The 18,516-nt window shown below is 59.8% G+C and overlaps 7 protein-coding genes across 7 annotated transcripts; 5 read left to right on the top strand and 2 right to left on the bottom strand.

The window, feature by feature from the left end:
- Positions 1-137: 137 nt before the first annotated feature.
- Positions 138-3,742, top strand: SPRG_06985 (hypothetical protein; the record flags this gene model as incomplete). Its single annotated transcript, XM_012346448.1, has 7 exons — positions 138-441; positions 496-728; positions 773-839; positions 881-1,050; positions 1,098-1,921; positions 1,963-2,719; positions 2,768-3,742. 7 exons carry the CDS (start codon positions 138-140, stop codon positions 3,740-3,742), a joined length of 3,330 nt encoding a protein of 1,109 aa, XP_012201838.1.
- Positions 3,743-3,873: 131 nt separating this feature from the next.
- On the bottom strand, positions 3,874-5,701 carry SPRG_06984 (hypothetical protein; the record flags this gene model as incomplete). The annotated part of the gene is made up of 2 exons (XM_012346447.1): positions 3,939-5,701; positions 3,874-3,901 (listed from the first exon to the last, which is right to left on the bottom strand). Exons 1-2 carry the CDS (start codon positions 5,672-5,674, stop codon positions 3,874-3,876), a joined length of 1,764 nt encoding a protein of 587 aa, XP_012201837.1. The 5' UTR covers positions 5,675-5,701.
- A 796-nt stretch (positions 5,702-6,497) lies between these two features.
- On the top strand, positions 6,498-8,111 carry SPRG_06983 (DEAD-box ATP-dependent RNA helicase 15). Its single transcript, XM_012346446.1, has 5 exons — positions 6,498-6,637; positions 6,683-6,893; positions 6,943-7,240; positions 7,290-7,408; positions 7,465-8,111. The coding sequence occupies exons 1-5, from the start codon at positions 6,534-6,536 to the stop codon at positions 8,008-8,010; spliced, it is 1,278 nt and encodes a 425-aa protein (XP_012201836.1). The 5' UTR covers positions 6,498-6,533; the 3' UTR covers positions 8,011-8,111.
- A 336-nt stretch (positions 8,112-8,447) lies between these two features.
- On the top strand, positions 8,448-9,747 carry SPRG_06982 (hypothetical protein; the record flags this gene model as incomplete). Its single annotated transcript, XM_012346445.1, has 1 exon — positions 8,448-9,747. The coding sequence occupies one exon, from the start codon at positions 8,448-8,450 to the stop codon at positions 9,693-9,695; it is 1,248 nt and encodes a 415-aa protein (XP_012201835.1). The 3' UTR covers positions 9,696-9,747.
- SPRG_06981 (hypothetical protein) lies at positions 9,742-11,266 on the bottom strand (the record flags this gene model as incomplete). Its single annotated transcript, XM_012346444.1, has 5 exons — positions 9,742-9,820; positions 9,868-9,936; positions 9,985-10,203; positions 10,255-10,523; positions 10,568-11,266. 5 exons carry the CDS (start codon positions 11,264-11,266, stop codon positions 9,742-9,744), a joined length of 1,335 nt encoding a protein of 444 aa, XP_012201834.1.
- A 1,456-nt stretch (positions 11,267-12,722) lies between these two features.
- Positions 12,723-14,056, top strand: SPRG_06980 (hypothetical protein). Its single transcript, XM_012346443.1, has 2 exons — positions 12,723-13,474; positions 13,519-14,056. Exons 1-2 carry the CDS (start codon positions 12,734-12,736, stop codon positions 13,957-13,959), a joined length of 1,182 nt encoding a protein of 393 aa, XP_012201833.1. The 5' UTR covers positions 12,723-12,733; the 3' UTR covers positions 13,960-14,056.
- Positions 14,057-16,044: 1,988 nt separating this feature from the next.
- Positions 16,045-16,747, top strand: SPRG_06979 (hypothetical protein; the record flags this gene model as incomplete). Its single annotated transcript, XM_012346442.1, has 1 exon — positions 16,045-16,747. The coding sequence occupies one exon, from the start codon at positions 16,045-16,047 to the stop codon at positions 16,678-16,680; it is 636 nt and encodes a 211-aa protein (XP_012201832.1). The 3' UTR covers positions 16,681-16,747.
- Positions 16,748-18,516: the final 1,769 nt, after the last annotated feature.

Here is an 18,516-nt window from a genome sequence, read left to right as displayed (position 1 = left end):
CGTTGGAACCGGCGCGCGAATCTCCTATGGTTGCTCGACGGGTAAAACGTGTCGATGTTTTGCATTTGGGATAAACCTTGATGGACGCTGGGGCAAACCAATCGTATTCGTCCGGAAAAGATCTCTCGAAGGTTTTGATGGGAGACGCGTCCTGGTACCATAGCGCCTGCGTCAGCGTCCGCGCCGCCACGGGCCTCCCGCCGTACTGCCGCCACGTCATGTTGCACTTTGTCTACGAGCACACGACCTCGAAGCGCGTCTTGACCAAGAGCCCGCCGGCGACCGTCCGCCAGCATGGCATGGCCATCTGGACCGACGCCACCGCATGCGTGCCAACGACGAGCCCGTGCGTCACGATCGAGCTCTGGCACGCGCACCAAGACCACGACCTCTTCCTCGGCTGCGTCGACGTGGCGCTCACCAAATCACCGCCGACGCCAGGTACATATCGTCTACCACGGCTCGTACTGCATTATGCACTCAGTTGGATCCTAGAAGTGGGACCGATATGGGTGATGGTCCATGCTGCTCGCTACGAAGGCGTGCCGACGAGAGGCATGAGCTTGGAGGTGGTCGTCTCATACGTGCAAGCGAGCAATTTGCGCCGAACAAAGCCGGTCGAGGCGGCGCCAAGCGTCGTCGATCCCGCGTTCCGCTTCCGTGTGCCCCACTTGGACATCAACTGGGCCGATGTTGTCAGCACCAACGTGCACGAGATCTTCTTCCTCGTAGATGCGCGATCCTTTTGGACGTCTGACGCAAGCACTGCTAGGGCACGACCGAACCGCTCCTCGCGCTCCAGAGCACCGTCCTGTACGGCAACACGCTCGCAACCTTGGGTAAGAAAGACCTCGCCGTCTGGATTGCCAACCGCGCTTAGACATACCGGTCGAGAAGGACCACGAAAAAGCCTTTCAATTGTGCCAGTTTGCAGCCCAGTACCTCCAAAGCTGCGTCGACTTGCTCACCCAGCGCCAAGCGCAGTACGAAGGTGCTTTGACCGACCTCCTCCAGCGACAAGCCGACCTCCGCGACCAGCGTCAGGCCAAAGTACGTACTGTCGTTCGTATCGTGTGTACTATGCCGACGCGATGCAGAAGCACCTTCTTCACAAGCTGCGTAAGCAAGCCACCGACTGCGACGTGCTCCTCACGGCCTACGACGTCGTTGCCGCCAAGCTGCCACCGCCAACGGCAGCACCACCTCCAGCGACAAGAACCGTGCCACCGAGCGCTGCCCCGATCGCTCCTGCCGAGACGACACCGTCGCTGCCGTCGGTGGAGAAGACAACCGACCACGAATCGCTCAAGGCGACGGCCATGCTCGCAACGTACGAAGAACGCATGGAGAAGCAGCGACTCGCCAAAGAGGCGACGCGGGCCGAGCGCATTGAAGCCGAGAAGCGCCGCCTTCTGCAGACAATGGCCGAGCAGGCCAAGCAGCGCGAGTGGCGCGACGCCGTCGCGCTCCAGGACAGCGCCGCCGTGCACCGCGCGGCGTGCCGACTCCAAGCTTGGTGCCGACACCTCGCTTTCCGAAATCGATACCGGCGGGACCACCAGCGATTTCTTGCCGCGCAGTGCATTCAGGCCAAAGTTCGGCAGCGTCTTGCAACGCGTGCTGTCCTGCAACTCCGCCGACGCCGTGCGATTGAAGCTACCCAGGCGCACCTCCGGTACCAACACGTCCAGCGGGAGGAAGCAGCGCGTGTCGAGGCGCAGCGCCAGGTCGACATCAAGGCGCTCGAGCCTGTTCTGCTCTTGTGGAACGATCTCGAGCATGCATTCGCCACCGCCGTCGAAAACGGGACAGACGTCTTTGGCTTCTTTGACCGGAAGCGATGCGGCAGCGTCGATCGGGCGTCGTTTCGGCAGCAGCTGGCGCGGCTCGGCTTTGACGTGCCCCGCCCGGTTATCCGCCGGTACGAGACGCATGCAGCCTCGCGCTCATATTTATATGTAGGTTGATCCAGCAGATCCATGTCAAGAACCAGACTGAGTCGCCCCACCTTGTGTTTACTCGGCTGCAGTTCAACACGGCGTTTGGGCTCCAAGATGTGGTGCCACCACCACCCGCCGTGATCGAGCCCATTGCCGTCGTCGCACCGCGCGTGCAGGAAGACCACGTGCCATTGGACGAGACCCCACCCACGCCCACTGGCAACATGGACTCGATCGAGCACCTCAGCCGAGTCATCCACGCTCTCCGTGAACGCATTCTTGAGGCCGCGACCGCTCGCCTCGGACGCGGCACGTCGCTCTCGTTCGAGGCGATGAAGGCCGCACTCGCATCGGTCTTTGAGTCACTGGACACGGAGGCTTGCGGCGATCTACCTCTCGCGACGTTCCGCGACGGTCTGCAGTCGGCGCTGCACTTGCATTTTGAAGACGACGTGTGGGCGATCGTCGACGCGTGCTTGGATGTCGACGGCAGCGGCTCCGTTAGCATCACCGAGTTTGTCTCGTTTGCATTGACCTCGCCCGCGTCCGAAGAGCTCGGTGTGCTCGGCTATCGGCTCCGCGATGCGATTCTGCAGCGGGTCAAGGCTGCGCGCAAAGAGGCCGGTGGTCTCGAAGCCGCGGTGCAAGCCGTGTTTCGCCCGCTGTACAAGCACGCAACCGATGTCGCACCCGTGCCCGCCTTTTGCCACACGCTCAAGCAGCTGCACCTTGGGTTCTCGCCCGCGCAGCTCTCGCGCCTCGTCGTACGCCTCGACCATGTACGTACATGGCAGAAAGCGAAGAGCCAGCAGATTGGTGATGGATAGGACGGCGACCATACGATCTCGCTCGACGAACTCCTGCGCTGGCTCAAGCTGCGCTCGGGCCCCAAGGTCGTCGTCGCGCAGGAGCCACAGCCGCGCCTGAGCATGTCGAGTCTTGTCGTCAAGCAGGTCCGCGAGGCGCTGGTAGCGGTCGCGCATGCACGCCACGCTGGCAGCGTCAAGAGCCTCTTTGATGCGATGGACGCCAACGGCAGCAAGCAGCTCAACGCACGAGAGATCCACGCGTTTCTAAAGGAGCATACACCGCTGCCGTTTTCGGCCATCGATGCCGCGGTGACGTGCATGGACGTCGGGGGCAACGGCGTCGTCTCCAAGAGCGAGCTCGTCGCCTTTTGCAGCGAAGCGACCGAGAGCGAAGAAGTCGGCGTCCTCGCCGAGCACTGCCGCGCCGCGCTGGTGCACTTGGAGGTGCCAGCGCTCCAAGCGTGGTTTGAAGCATTGGACCCGACATCGCGTGGCCAAGTGCGCGTCGGTGAAGTCAAGAAGGCGCTCAAGAAGCTCGTGAAGCTTCACGACCACGAATTGGACCTCGTGCTTCTGCGGCTCGACAAGGACAAGAGCGGCGCGATCTCGACGGCTGAGATGCTCTCGTGGGTCCACCCTGTCCGGGACATTGAAGTACTCTTGGCGCTCGTTGAGAGCAATGCCTCGCTTCAAGATCTCTCGATTGAGGCATTGGTCGCCGTCTTGGACGCTGACGGCAACGGTGCTGTCGGCATCGACGAGCTGCACGCGGGCCTGAATTTGTTTGGACTTCGGCTGCAGCGCGCGGAAGCCGCGCTGCTACTGGACGAGTTTGACATTGATAACGACGGGATTCTCACCAAGGGCGAGCTCAATGCGATGCTGACGAGCAACACGAAGGACACTTATAGCAGTGACGAAGACGAAGGCAATGACAGAGATGCCCCAGACGATGCGTATGGCTATGGCGAGGACGGATTTGACGACGAGTGACTACTACTACTCATCAAAATCAAACACGTTGAGAAGACACTGCGGTGCTGCTTTCTTGGACCGCGCCTTGCGTTCGAGTACGCTGCTCTTGCGCTGCTTTTTGCAGCTGCCGGACGAGGCGACGGGCGTCCTCACGGTCGTCGGTGTGCTGGATCGGCGCTTGCTGGGTGGCCGCGGCTTGCGTCGCGCGTCCAACTCGGTGACGGCAAAGTCCCCATCGTCGACTTGCTCGAGCACTGGCATCGGGGTCTTGGGCGACGGCGTCGGTCGGCGCTGCCCGATCGACACCGTCGGCGTGCGTCGGTGCGTGTTTCGACTTGTCGACAGGTCGTCCGAGTCGTCGTCCACTTCCACTGTTCGATGCACTTGGAGCCGAAAGGCATCGGCGGGTGGCGTGGACGGACATGTCGGTGACGGACGTGGTGGTCGCTTTGGCGGTGACGCGCTCCGCGGTGGTGACGCGGCGGCGATTTTAGCGTAAATGGCGGCGACTTCGGCGTCGGGTCCGGCCACAGCCGCTTGAATCGCCGAAAGCGCCGTCTTGTCGCCCTCGAGGCGCTTGAGCTCTGTCTCGACTTGAACGCAAGTCGCGAGGATCTCGGGTGTGAGCGCCCCAATGTGCGCGTGGAGCTTGGCAAACGCCAGCAGCGAGGCGAGAAGCAACGAAAACGACTGGTTGGGTAGCGCTTGGCGCACTGCGTTGGCGTCGGCAGGACGATCGCGCACGAGGCAGCCGAGGAAGAGCGCCATGGACCCGCGCAGGACCACGTCTTCGGCCGAGACGGTGCCGTGTTGCGTCAAAAAGCCCATACAGTGATCGACGAGATGCTTGGAGTCGCTCCAGACGTCGGCGCGGTTGCGCGCATCGAGCTCGACGCAGTTGATGAGCGCACTGAGAAGAAGAAGCACGAGGTCAAAGTCGGACGACGTGGATACCAAGCTGCAGAACGTCGTCGTCAAGGCGCGTGCGCCGTGCAGGTTGGCAATGATTGTGCAGGCGTCGGCATTCTTGTGCGTCAGGTTGATGACCAGACGCAAGGCACAGAGGTACTGCTCGGCATCGTCTGCCATGGGGCTCGCGATGAGAAGGCCCTGGAAGAGCGTGGGCAGGACGGCGGTGTGCGTCACCAAGTAGGCTTGGTTCAACGGGTCGAGGTAGGACGCTTGGTCGAGCACACGAAGGCTCACGCTCGATAAACCGCGTCGAGCGATGATGTCGAGGCCGTGCTCTTCCCGCAGCAGCTGCTTTCGGGTTTCGACCACGCGAGTGGCCGTGGGTGCGGCGGCGACGCCAAAGTGACTCTCGGCCTTGTCAAGCAGCGTATTGTACAGAATACCAAGCACGATTTCGCACAGCGATAGGCTTGGCAATGTCCGAAACGACGGCTCGAGGCGCAGAAGCGCTTCCATGTCGTCGCGGGGTGTTGTCGATGCTCGCTTCGTCGTCGTCTTCTTCTTCTTGACCAACATGCGGGCGCGGGGCGTGACGACGGTGGTAGGTGATGGCGTCGCATCGGCTACAAGCGTCCAGTGCTTGGCGTCGTCGAGCTGCAAGACATGGAGCACCGCGCGCAACGCCGGCGTGGTCACCGCGTCGGCGTTTTCGCGGTCCAGTGTCACAAAGTAGAGCAAGCCCATCATGCAATAGACGAGCGCGTGGTCTCGACTCTCGGGCGCGAGGATCTCGATGAGGCGAACGCAGTCGGTGAGGCCACCTTGCGCCCGGAGGAGGAAGCGGCCCGTCATCGCCCCGTTGACCGCCGGACCTGTCGCCTGTCGCGGGTGATGGCTTGAGCACATGGTGGCTAGCGTGTACGCGCTCGCGGCACAGCTGGCATCGGTGCCGCCTTCGAGACCTTGAAGGAGGTACTCGACCTGCTCGCCAGCGGTCGTGCTGCCGCCATGGTGCTGCAGGTGCGCGGTGGTTTGCATCCGGTATGTACACGCACAATCGCGGATTGGATGAAAATCGAAACAGCGAGCGAATCCACATCCAGCATTCGAAATTTACAGCCAATCATACGACGCGATCGAGCATTCGAATTTTCCCTCGCTTTCGTCGACGGAATCTTCCAGCAGCGGCTTCCTCCTACGCGTCCATCGGTCAATGTAGCTGGCGCGCATGGGCATATACGGTCTAGGAAGGCAGATACGCATGGCACTGCTGCTGCGATGGGCTATCGAGGATATGACCATTCTTCGCCACCCGCCAAGGCCATGGGCGGGAAATGCTAGGAACGTGAGCCCAAGTCCATGCCAGTACCACGTCGCTTCAGTTGCAAGGCGTTGTGCTGTAGCTACTCGTACGAGTACGCGCCATGGCGTGGCCTTTGCTTGCGGATTGTCGTCGTGTCGCTACGGTAGTCGACATGTGGGGCGACATGGAGACGCACGTCACCGCCCCATCTGCCACGGCAATGCTCTATCACGCAGTGCATGGTCTGCATCATCGTCGTGCCTCTAAGCTTCATGGATGTCGTCCACGTCGGCGGCGTCCATGGGCTTCCGTGGGCAGGACCAGAATGCAAGATCCTGACGTGGCCGATGGAATCTGGGACATGTGGTGGCGGTCGAAGGAATCAAGTTTGAGAGGCTTGAAGCGGACTTCGATCAAGTTTCCGAGGTAGCACCGGAAGCGCCGGATACGGGCGCGGTGGCTTGCGTTGGCTACGGCGCCCTCCGGATAATGGCCAACCCTACCCACGTGCGTTCGAAATTCGAAATTCTATTTTTGTGTGGTTCCCTTGGGCCCAGTGGCGAATTTGCAGGGACGAACGCAAGCAGCAGCAACATGGCCGACGACAAGAAGTACCAGGACGACGAGCTCCTCGACTACGGCGAGGACGACGAGGTCACGACGACGGCCGAGAAGGCCGCGCCCACGGAGACCAAGAAGTAAGACGCCCATGATGCGATCGCCGGAAGCTAATCACCTCCAAGGGGCCACTACGTCGGTATTCACAGCGCTGGCTTCAAAGACTTCCTCCTCAAGCCCGAGTGCTTGCGCGCGGTCGTGGACTGTGGCTTTGAGCACCCGTCGGAAGTGCAGCACGAGTGCATTCCCCAGGCCGTGCTCGGCATGGACATCATTTGCCAGGCCAAGTCGGGTATGGGCAAGACCGCCGTCTTTGTTCTCGCGACGCTGCACCAGGTGCGTACTCGCACGTCGTCGCCGCACGGAGCCTAATCTCGCCTTGCAGCTCGAGCCCGTCGCCGAACAGATCAGCGTCATTGTGCTCTGCCACACGCGCGAACTTGCCTTTCAGATTGCCCACGAGTACGAGCGCTTCAGCAAGTACTTGCCGGACGTCAAGACGGCCGTCTTCTACGGCGGTGTCCCGATCGTCCAGAACCGCGAGACGCTCAAGAACACGCCCCCTCACATCCTCGTCGGCACGCCAGGCCGCGTCCTTGGCCTGCTCAAGGAAAAGACCTTGAAGCTCGACAAGGTCAAGCACTTTGTCATGGACGAGTGCGACAAGCTGCTCGACTCTGTTGGTACGCGCGTCCCGAGCACTACCACCGGTGGGCTCATTCACGCCGCTAGACATGCGCCGCGATGTCCAGGACATTTTCAAGGCGACGCCCCACGACAAGCAGGTCATGCTCTTCTCGGCCACGCTGAGCAAGGAAGTGCGCCCCGTGTGCCGAAAGTTCTGCCAAGACGTACGCTACCATCGCGACGGCTGTGATGGATTGCTCATGGCGTGACATGTGATTAGCCCATGGAGATTTACGTGGATGACGAGACGAAGCTCACGCTCCACGGTCTGCAGCAGTACTTCATCAAGCTTCAGGAAGCGGAGAAGAACCGCAAGCTCAACGACTTGCTCGATGCGCTCGAGTTCAACCAGGTTGTCATCTTCGTCTCGAAGAAGAACCGCGCCCGCGAGCTCAACCGCCTCCTCAACGAGTGCAACTTCCCGGCCATCTGCATCACGTCGGACTTGGCCCAGGACGAGCGCATCAAGCGCTACAAGAGCTTCAAGGAGTTCCAGAAGCGCATCCTCGTCACGACCGACTTGTTTGGCCGTGGTATGGATATCGAGCGCGTCAACATCGTCATCAACTACGACTTCCCCAACGACAGCGACCAATACTTGCACCGCGTCGGTCGTGCCGGTCGCTTTGGCACGAAGGGTCTCTCGATCTCGTTCATCTCGTCGAACGAGGACTCGGACATGCTGGCCAAGGTCCAGTCGCGCTTCGAAGTCAACATCCCCGAGTTGCCGGACCAGATTGACATCTCGACCTACATGAGTACATAGGCATCCAAGAGCTCGCTTGCGGCCGCGCTTAATTTGATAATACCAGCTTGACCCGACCGCCACTCGACCCTCCTTATTTTGAACCAATATAAATATTCCTCTTATTCTTGCTTTTGCTCTGCCTGCCTGTATGCTGTCATGGAATAGCTCCTCTCCACCGTCAGCGTGCGAGCGATCAGCTGCGGGAAGATCGCCAGCATGTTGACGCAACAATCCGTCCAAGCCCTTGCGCGCAAGTACGCATGCATTAAAGCTCTTCTGCGCGTGCGCATCGTGAGGAAGGCGCTTCATATTCGTGTCCAAAGCGTTGGATCGCGTGTTGCGATGTCGCTGCATTGACGCCGATGCATGCGTCGCCAGCGGAATTGTCGTCGGCGTCGACTGCGAGCAGCAGGCTCTAGGCGCTGTTCCGATCCAGTGCAAAAAACAGAATCCCAATGTTTCGCCCTGTCCGCACGCTCCGGCCGCTCGGCTGCGCCCACTTTGCGGGCTACGCCAAGGTCGACGACGCGGCCTTCCAGGGCCTCAGCTTCAAGCTCACGGACACGCAGCGCGAGATGCAACTCGTCGCACGCCAGTTTGCCCGCGACGAGATGATCCCGGTCGCTGCCGAGCTCGACCGCACGATGGCGTTCCCGCACGAGATCTTTGCCACGGCCCACGGCCTCGGCCTGCTCAACGTGCACGTTCCGGAGAAGTACGGTGGCCTCGGCCTCGGCGCACTCGACGGCGTCGTCATTGGCGAGGAGCTTTCGTACGGCTGCTCGGGCATGACGGCGGCCTTCGAGGTGAACAACGTGGCCGCGGCGCCGCTGCTCCTCGCGGGCACCGAGGCGCAGTGCGCCAAGTACCTCGGACGGCTCGTGGAAGCTCCTCGCCCGGCGTCGTACTGTGTAACCGAGGCCGGCGCGGGCTCGGACGTCGCGGCGACCACCACGTCGGCCGTCCAGGTCGGCAACGACTATGTCCTCAATGGCTCCAAGATGTGGATCACGAACGGGGGCTTTGCCGACTGGTTCTTTGTGCTTGCCAAGACGGACAGCGGCGCGTCGGCAGGCTCGGCCTTTACGGGCTTCATCGTCGACGGCAATGCGCCTGGCATCACCCGCAGCAAGAAGGAGATCAACATGGGCCAGCGCTGCTCGGACACGCGCAGCATTCACTTTGAAAACGTCGTCGTTCCGAGCGAGAACGTGCTCGGGTCACCAGGCTTTGGCTTTAAGATCGCCATGCAGGCCTTTGACCGGACGCGGCCGCCTGTCGCCATCGGCGCGGTCGGTCTTGCTCGCCGTGCAATGGAGGAGGCCAAGAAGTACGCGCTCGAGCGCAAGACGATGGGCCAGCCCATCGCGATGCACCAGAGCATCATGTTCATGCTCGCCGACATGGCGACCAACATTGAGGCTGCGCGTCTGCTCACGTACAAGGCGGCGTACGAGATTGACTGCGGCCGCAAGAACACCATGTACGCGTCGATGGCCAAGCGCTTTGCCGGCGATACGGTCTACCAGACGACGCTGGATGCGGTCCAGATCTTTGGTGGTGCGGGCTTCAACACCGAGTACCCAGTCGAGAAGCTGTTTCGTGACGCCAAGATCTACCAAATCTACGAAGGCACGTCGCAGATCCAGCGGCTCTTGATCGGCAAGGAAATGTTGTCCCGCTCGAGCCTGGCGCCAGAGTAGCAACCGAGCACGAGAGAAGAGATCGCGGCCAGTGTATTCAAGTGACTTAGTCGTGTTTGGCCTTCTTGGTCGGTCGCGAGATCGCCCGCATGCCCGCCATCTTGGTCGTGTACTTGTCGTTCATCCTAAACGCATCGAGATGAGCAGTAGCACGATGGGATGCAGAGCCTACTGGTCGGTGCGCTTGAGCGGGTTGAGGTAGTCGGTCGTGTCTTGGTCGACCAAGTGCGTATACTTGGTCCTAGTATCCGAGGTGAATGCACGAGCAGAGGCAACGATGGCGGTGTACCGGCCGGCCTTGCCAAAGTTCTTGACTTGGAGCACCTTGGGCATGACCTCGTAGTTGTGGCGATCTTCAAGCGTCGGCGCGTCTGCTTCTCGCTTCCGCACGTCGGACGGGTCGCGCGCCAGACTCTTGTCGTCCATGTAGAACGCGCCCTTGTGGTAGTACTTTTGCATGAACTTCCACTTGGCTTTTTCTTCGTCGTCCTTGAGCTTCCCGGACGCCCTGCATAACACATGTCGTAAGGCCTCTGCGGTGGCCTATCTGCAGAGTCACCGATCTTCAGCTTCGCGCTCTTCGTCCGTAAGGTTGCGCCGACGCAGCGTCTCGGCAATCTCGCGCTCACGCTCTTGCCGCTCGTCCTTGTCTCGCTTGAGCCGGCGCATCTCGCGGAGCTCCCACTCCTGTCGCTCTTTCTCGGGGTCGACGTTGTCCGTGTCGTCGGGCATGTCGTCAATGTCGGTCGTCTCGTCGGTCGTGAGCTCCTGCTCGCGCTGGAGGACTTCGGCCACAAGCTTGCGCGACTCGGACTTGCGTTCGACCATCTACTCGCATAAGCTTAAGAGAGGCGATTGCATCGTCAGATCACCTTGGCGGCTTTTTCTTCTTCCTTCTTCTCTTGCAGCGCGAGCTTTTCTTCCTGGGCGCGGATCGTATCGCGGGCGGCCTTGGGCACGAAGACTGGCTTGAGCATCTGCTCATCCTCGGACGTGTCCGTGTCCGTCTCCCACTCGGACGACGACTCGTGCTCGGACGCCGTGTCGTGGGCATCGAGCGCGACCTCGCGTCGAGGCCCCGTCGGCAGCGGCAACGCAATGGCATTGGCCTCTGGCGCCGCCTTTTGCTGCGCGAGGGCCTTGGCACGCAGCCGCGCGCGTCGGTCGTCTTCGACGTCGCTTTCGCCCGAGTCCGAGTCGAGCAACGGCGCGGCCTTTTGGAAAGTGCTGGACGGCGCAGCACGGGGCGCCGCCGCCTTGACGACCGTCGCCTCGATCTTCCTACGCTCGGGCTTGGCGATCTGCAGTGCCTTTGGCGCCGGTCGCGCAGGCGTGCTTCTGCGAAGAAAGTCGCTCGCCCTACCTTCGTCTTCCATGAGCTCGCCGAGCGCGTGCTCGGGCACATGGCCGGCCCGGTGGCGCAGGACCTTCTTGGACGTGTCGAGCTTGGGCTTGGGCGCTTCGTACGTGTCGGTGACTTCGTTCACACGCGTGTGCTTGAGCGAGATGACATCGCCGGGCTCATCGTCCGGCAGCAAGAGCCCCAGGTCCTTCTTCCCAAACGTGTTCATTGCGCTATGGCACGAACGGCGCGTTACGATTCGGCAGATGCCACTATTAAAAGGCAACCACCCTTCAGCGTATCGCCTCGACGAGACCACAGCGTTGCGCGTTGCAGGTCCTCACACAAGGCTTCTAACCTAGATTTTTTAAGCTTATGTGTATAACATCATTGTCGACGGAGCACGAATGCACAGGGGATGCAATGCGATGGCGCGCGGATCGGTGTCGGCTATTCAATTCGGCACACTGCCACTTTTAAAATCAGGTACTGTTGAAGTCTCTAACTTAATATCTTGCATGACTCGGTAGTACAGGATATCGATGCTAAGAGGCAAAGATACCGCTTAGTTTGTGGGCGCAGCAACCGGCCTACACACCAACCTGCCCGCGCGATGCTCGACCTGCACCTCCGCCACGACGCGCTGCTACCGTACTCTGTCCTGATCATCATGGAGATCGCGCGCCTCATCGCCTGCCTCGCTGTCGTCGACCAGCGCGCGACGCTCCAGCTCAAGCTCTCGCGCATGTGATGTTGGCACGTTGCCTCGCTGCTGCAGATGCACTGCAATTCAACCGCAATAATTTACAGCTTTTGCACCCTGTGCTGAGCGTACCCTGGATGGTGGCGTGGCCTCGTGCCATGGCCAAGGCGATCCATAGCCCAAACAAACCCCTGTCTTGGACGCAGCGACAGCATGCAGTGGTAAGCAAGACGACGTGGCGCAATGTACAGCGTACGAAGCATCACAAGCGCCGCTTCTTTTACGCCGTCGGCTGGCTGGGATCAGCTTCAAGCGCGCCGTGTCTTTAGACTCCATTCAGGCCATACAGGCGCCGACCGACCTCAAGTTAGACGCACGCAACTTTGAACCGTCACACGCAACTTTGAAGCGGTGGTCTTTCCTCTATAAAGCAGGTGCACGTACCAAGCGCAGCTCACACATACTGCAAGCATCATCCCCATGCGCTCGTACAAACCTGCCACACGATGTCAAGGAGACGACGCCGTCGTGCTCGACCGTAGAGCTCCCTCAGGCTAACGTCATCAAAGGCGCTGCGAGCAGAGCTGATATCGCCAAGACACTCCACTGCGACTTAAAGGAATGAGCACCCTCGGCTTCGGTTCATCCTTTGGCTCTCACAACCCGATCTTGTTCCTCGCACCTCTTGGGACCGAGTTTGGCTGCGCAATGGCAATAGTAGGACCGGTGCTGTGCGCAGGTATCCTCGTGTCGGATGAGGCGATCGGGCCACCACTGAGCTCGCAACGTCTGTCAGCCGTTGATATGTCATGAAGGATCTAGCTGATGCCTCCCGACGTGGTTGCGCGAGAGAAGAGCCACGTAGCTGGAGGTTCAAGCTGCAAAGTTGCGTGCCACTAGCCAAGCCACCACGGATCTTGGTTCCGGTATAAAGTGCGAGAGGTTCGCAGCGTGAGGTTAAAGGCTGGCGTCGCATTTCGAGTTTGCGGCACGATGGCAGAGTCCAAGTCGGAAGGGATCCCATACATTGGGTCCCGCATTAGCTTGATCTCCAAGACAGATATCCGCTATGAAGGCCTCCTCTTCAACATTGACACGCGCCAGAGCATGGTCGCGCTCCAGAACGTGCGCTCCTTTGGCACGGAAGGGCGCCGGCCCGACCACATCCCGCCGTCCGATACGGTCCTGCAGTATGCTACGTTCAAGGCGTCCGAGATCAAGGATCTCCATGTGTGCGAGGCAGCGGCCCCGCCGCCGCCGCCGCCCATGATGCCGCCCCACGCCATGCCGCCTGCCATGCACTACCAGCCGCCGCCGCCGCCCCTTCCGCGACAGCCCGAAGTGGCGCAGCCCACGGCTGCCCGCCCGACGTCGCCTACGAACGCCTATGCAGCTCCGGCCACTTCCTCGACCCTCCTTACCCCGGGTGCCATGTCGACGGCCCACTCGGTCGCGGCCCAACAGGTCCAGCAGCAACAGCAGCACGCGCCCTCCCCGCGACAGCCCGAACGCCAGGACCAAGGTGCTCAGAACGGCGGCAACCGCACGATCCCTGGTATGGGTGGGCATCTCTTGAAGCGCAAGGAGCGCCGCGTTGGCGCGGACACGGGCATGACGGACAGCGAGATTGCGGCCGAGTTTGACTTTGCCGTCGGTCTCACGGATTTCAACAAGGAAGACGAGTACAGCAAGATGAGCATGACGAACGCGGAGGCTGTGCGCCCCGTCATCAAGGTATGTACTAGAGACTGCGATGGCCCGCTCTGACCATGCCATAGGGCTCGTACCAAAAATCCTCGTTCTTCGACACGATCTCGTGCGACGCGCTCGACCGACTGGAGGGCGTCAACGGCCGCCTCCGCGCCCACGAAGAGCGCAAGCTCAACACGGAGACGTTTGGCGCCGTCGGCCTCAACAACCGCCGGGGCTACCGCGGCAACCGCAACAACGGCAATGGCAACGGCGGCGGCAACCGGAACCGGAACGGGGGCAACGGCTACCCCACGGACCCGCGCAACTACGGTACCAGCAACGGCAACGGCAACGGTGGTGGCAACACCAACGGTAACGGCAACGGTAACGGCAACGGTAACGGCAACGGTAACCGTAACCGTAACCGCAACAACGGTGGCACTGGCGGCAACGGCCGGGGACAGGGCCGCAACCAGAACAACGGCGGCCGTCAGCCCATGTACCAGCCCCGCGACCAGCAAGCATGAAGGACGCGCATAGAAGCAACACCGCGCATACCAGAAGCGATACCTATGACTAATACAACGTGTTGCTCTGGCTCGCAAACGACACAGTTGGTTCTGCGCTGAGAAGCTTGCACTCATAGTACGCCAAAAACTCAAGGTCCTTATTCCCACGCGCTACGGACATGCGTCCTGAGGACCACTCCCGCTATGCTCTGCAGTACCGCCAGACCGCATGCCACCGCACGTTCTGCCTGCACCGTCTTAGAGCCGTCGCAGTTAGCACCCGGCTCTACTTTTGGCCGACGACGCTCAACTCTGCCCCGTGCGATCTCGAGGCGTAGAACCACGTTCTCTACCCCGCTGCTCAGCACCGACTGGCCCCTACCGGCGGCAACTGGCCTTCGATGACTTGCGCTCCTTCTCGAGCCGCCAGTGCTGCCCAAGGGTACCGCCGACGAGCCGGCACCATGTCGTGGCTGATCCTAACGTGCCTGCGTGATCCGCACTGACTGGTTCGCCCGCAACGGCCGAGCTTAGAGGCGCGTGTCGTGAAGCGGCTAGACCTACAGCTGCATTTTAACCCTTGCTACTGAACTTCATGCGATGTGTCTCTTCCCCATGATGACCGCCATGCACCACGACCACTGGCTCCGCGACACCATTGCGGGCAGGGCTGTTCCTGCGCCTCAATCGACAAAGTTCCAACCTCACCGTAAATGAACAGTTCAGTGGAAATAGTGGTAGTCAAATATCTCTGCTTTTCGCTGAATGACTGATTGTAAATTTGGCTCACTTCAACTTCGAGCAAGGGTCCATAAAAAGGCCCTGTCCGAAGCTATCGTCGCACGCCTCTTCTTTGCCACCAAGAAGTCTCCTGGCGAGGACTCCGTGGAGCTCGACAAGCAACAAGTTGTTGTTGAAGTGAGTAGGACAAGCAACAAGTGGTATCACCCCGCTTCGATTGATCTGGTCGAGCTCCAGTGTAACGTCGCCACCGACGCACTGTAGTAATCGCGTCCACGGCTGAGTCAGGTTGTGATCAATATACTCGCGGTTTGTATCCACATCCAAACCGCAAGATATGTTCGTGATCACACGATGTGGCCACCGACATCATCTGACGGCAACTGGTGCTGCACACATCGTCCAGGAAACATCGTCTGCATCACGAGTACATGTATCAATTGCACTGGATAGCTCCTTGGCAAAGCCACTTTCAGATACAAAGAGGTCATTCGGAAGCCGTTGCTGGGGCGAAAGACGCCAGAGAGCTACCGCCAGAGTGGTGTGAGTTGCCCTGGATTCGATCCGTCCACTCGACGCTGGCTACTTTACGTGACAGCACAATTACAACCCACAAGACGGGTTCACTACTGTAGCAAGCCCAAAGATTCCCTCGTGCCCGGGCCATTTCGACGCAATGTGTTTGTGGAAGCTTGACAGCGAGCTCAACTCTGTCGCCAACGCGTAATGCGAGGTGCCGCTGCCACGTGGTAGGAATTCACTGCGGCGGCGGCATGCAAGCGAACAAAGGCGAACAGATCTGCCTCGTGACGCACCGTGACCCTTGTCCAATCACCATGCACCAGCAGGCATCCTTCACTTGCTCCAAACGCGCGCAAGTCAGAATGGCTGGGTGCACTGGCCCGGTCGGTGGCTTTGACATCGCCATCATACGTGGTGTGTATATCCTCTTTCCATCCACCCGCTTGTTGGCAGCGGCGCGTCCGAACGTGTGGCGCCCACAATCCTCGGTCACTGGAAGAACGTAGGTAGCACACATCTGGTTCACTGGCTCCAACTGAACCACGCCGTGATCCTAGACTTGGCAGCCGAAGAAGACCGACGACGCATGTCCACGAACTTGATTCCTTGGCCAAGAAGGGGCTCAAACTTTTTCACCTCGCCTCATTGGTCCACTTTGGTTCGGCTGTCCAGCGGGCGAATGAATGATGGTGGCACCACGTGGCGTATGTCCATGGCCTTTGGAAGGACGGTAATCCAAGCGTCACCCATCTGCAAGCGCGGTGCATACTATTTAGGGCCCCGATCATTCCTTTTCATTCATTCACCAAGTTGCAACGACGAGCGCACATCAAAACCACCATGTCTGACCCGACCAATGTCTGCTGCTTCCTCGAGTGTGCCAAGCCCGCGCTGCCCAACGCCACCAAGTGTGCGTCGCATAAGAACAAGATCAAGTGCTCGATCGAGGGCTGCATGAACCAAGTCTACGCCCGGTACCTCTGCGTGCGCCATGGCGGCAAGAAGCAGTGCCAAACACTTGGCTGCCACGAGTTTGCTCGCGGCGGCCCGCACTGTGTGACCCACGGCGGCGCCATTGTCAAGCGCTTCTGCACCGAGCCCGGCTGCGATCGGCAAGCCCACGCACGCTACAAGTGCGTTCGGCACGGTGGCGGCCGCACGTGTCGAGAGAAAGGTTGCGACCTTCACGCGCGCTCGAGCGGCTTTTGCCACCGGCACACGCAGCGCAAGGCGCGCGACGTGATCAAGGAAGAGCCTCAAGCTGACAACGATGGTTTCACGAGCTTTCTGGACAGCACGCTGCTCGAGACCATTGCTTGGAGCCAGACGACATCGGTATCGACGGACGAGTCGCTGGACCACTCGATCTTGAGCCTTCTCTGCGACTCGCTGGCGAGCCCGAAGGCCCAAGCGTGCTTGGCAGTCCCGAGTCCCGTCAAAGTCTCGTCGGCACTCTTGTTTGAACAAGCGATTTAGAAAAGAGATATGTTAGTTAGTCGATATAGTGCTAGTTTAGTTTATAGGAAGCAATCCCATACGCGTGTATCTTCCAGTCGGGTTGCAATGGCTGCCAGAAATCAACGGCAAGTAGCTAAGGCCCGGCAAGCAACGAGTTAGTAGGTAGCCGGAGAACCAAGCGCCGTCAAAGTATTGACCGAACGGCGCCAAATAAAAGAGAGAAAACAGCAGACGCTGAGCGATTCGACGAACGGATGGTCGACGGACTCGCCGGACCCGACGTCGGCGCGCTGGAAAGCTCTACTAATCTGGTCACGTGGACCCATCTTCTGGTACTGCAAATGTACCACTCGTTTCCTTCTGCAAACCACACTGACCCTGCGAAGTGTACCACACTTTAACCTAGACCTACTGCACACACTGCGCAGGCGATTGGAAAGACGTCCTACTGTCAGAAGTGGTGGTCCAGTGGTATAAGCGAGCACGAGGCCAGTGAACCTTACATGCCGTGCGTCGAGCGACTGGACGTACTCGTGAGACTGACGAGCGGCTCGAGGCGCGGGCTCTGCCGCAGGCCGTGCCACTTCGCACGAGAGTGGGCTCACGGGACATCATGGGTGCAGGCTTGCTACAAATCATTGCCACGTAGCCCTGTTACAACGCCTGCTGACACCTCCAGCAGAGTGATGGTACGTCGTCGAGTGTTACCGCCATCGTCCCTTCGCAGACATAAGGCTCCCGTCAAGTAAATGGAAGGGAAGGAATAGCGTCAAAACGCGTTGCCATGCATCCAAGGTTCGGCGGTCCCTTCCTTGGACCCACCTTTGGACCTGGCGCTCTCGACTTGTTAAGAATGGATATGACAGGCGCTAAGAGCCGGGCGGTCGGCACAGCGATGCTCGTTGCATAGCAGGAGGCGGATTCTGCTGTAGTCGTCAGCGCCATGCACAGAGGTACTAGGAGAGACCGTCCTGTGCTAATACTCGTTTGTGACCTCGCAAATGCTGGTGGTATAAAGACATCGTATCTATCGAGTGGCCCTGCGAACGGCGGCGGTTCTTGGCGCCAGTCGAGTGCCTCTTCTGTGTCCTAGCTCTCGTTTCTCGAGTACACGCACTTGCTCGTCGACCAATGCAACACCACCACCAGACAGTTGGGCGCCTTTGATCGCGATTTCAGATGCGCTGGACGCTTGTCCTTCATGTCGAACTGGTTGCCGCCGATCCCAATACTCACGTCGACGATTATTGTGCTCCGATCCGTCCGGGACTTGTTTGGTACTTGCTGCAAGACCCCTCAACGCTTCGTGACGTCACTACGGTGGCTGCCTCAAGGGCGCGATGGCAATCGAAGGCTACTTGCATATTGGCTATGAATGATGTGTGGCATCAACGAAGGCTTGGTGTTGTGGAATTGAGCGACATGTTGGAAAGGAGGTGGTCGATACTTGCAATGCCCAGAGTGCAGACATTCAATCACCTTGGTGCTGACAACAATGGGCACGGAGGGTGTACGACACTCCCGCACACCTTCTCGTCTTCTGCTCACACCCTACTGCACGAATCAGCAAGTCCGAAAGCTGCTTTTCGCCGTTTCGAGAATCAAACAATTTCCCACACGGGTTCCGCGAAACGAATGGACATTTCAAGATACAGAGCAGTGTAGGGTCGGACACAGACCGTGGCGTCAACTAAAGTCGCCCCGGACGATCGACGTCGTTTCCTTTGTCTTTTTCCCGTGGAACTCAACAAGAACGAGTTCGCGCTCGGAGAGCTAGCATTTTCGAATGAAGCAGCCTTCGAGGATTGATGCCTCCACTACCGCTGCATCTCGATCGCAAACAACCGCCAAGCA

Source organism: Saprolegnia parasitica (genome assembly GCF_000151545.1).
Source record: "Saprolegnia parasitica CBS 223.65 unplaced genomic scaffold supercont2.29, whole genome shotgun sequence".
Lineage (NCBI taxonomy): Eukaryota > Oomycota > Saprolegniomycetes > Saprolegniales > Saprolegniaceae > Saprolegnia > Saprolegnia parasitica.
The sequence above is the reverse complement of the archived record's forward strand: the minus strand, read 5'-3'. Positions and strand labels throughout refer to the sequence as shown.

Bases quoted from the DNA above. Each gene is read 5' to 3' on its own strand.
- SPRG_06983 (XM_012346446.1), top strand. From the start codon at position 6,534: ATGGCCGACGACAAGAAGTACCAGGACGACGAGCTCCTCGACTACGGC. The intron at 7,241-7,289 runs GTACGCGCGTCC...TCACGCCGCTAG, and splicing joins CAAGCTGCTCGACTCTGTTG to ACATGCGCCGCGATGTCCAG. The intron at 7,409-7,464 runs GTACGCTACCAT...ACATGTGATTAG, and splicing joins GCCGAAAGTTCTGCCAAGAC to CCCATGGAGATTTACGTGGA.
- SPRG_06980 (XM_012346443.1), top strand. From the start codon at position 12,734: ATGGCAGAGTCCAAGTCGGAAGGGATCCCATACATTGGGTCCCGCATT. The intron at 13,475-13,518 runs GTATGTACTAGA...ACCATGCCATAG, and splicing joins CTGTGCGCCCCGTCATCAAG to GGCTCGTACCAAAAATCCTC.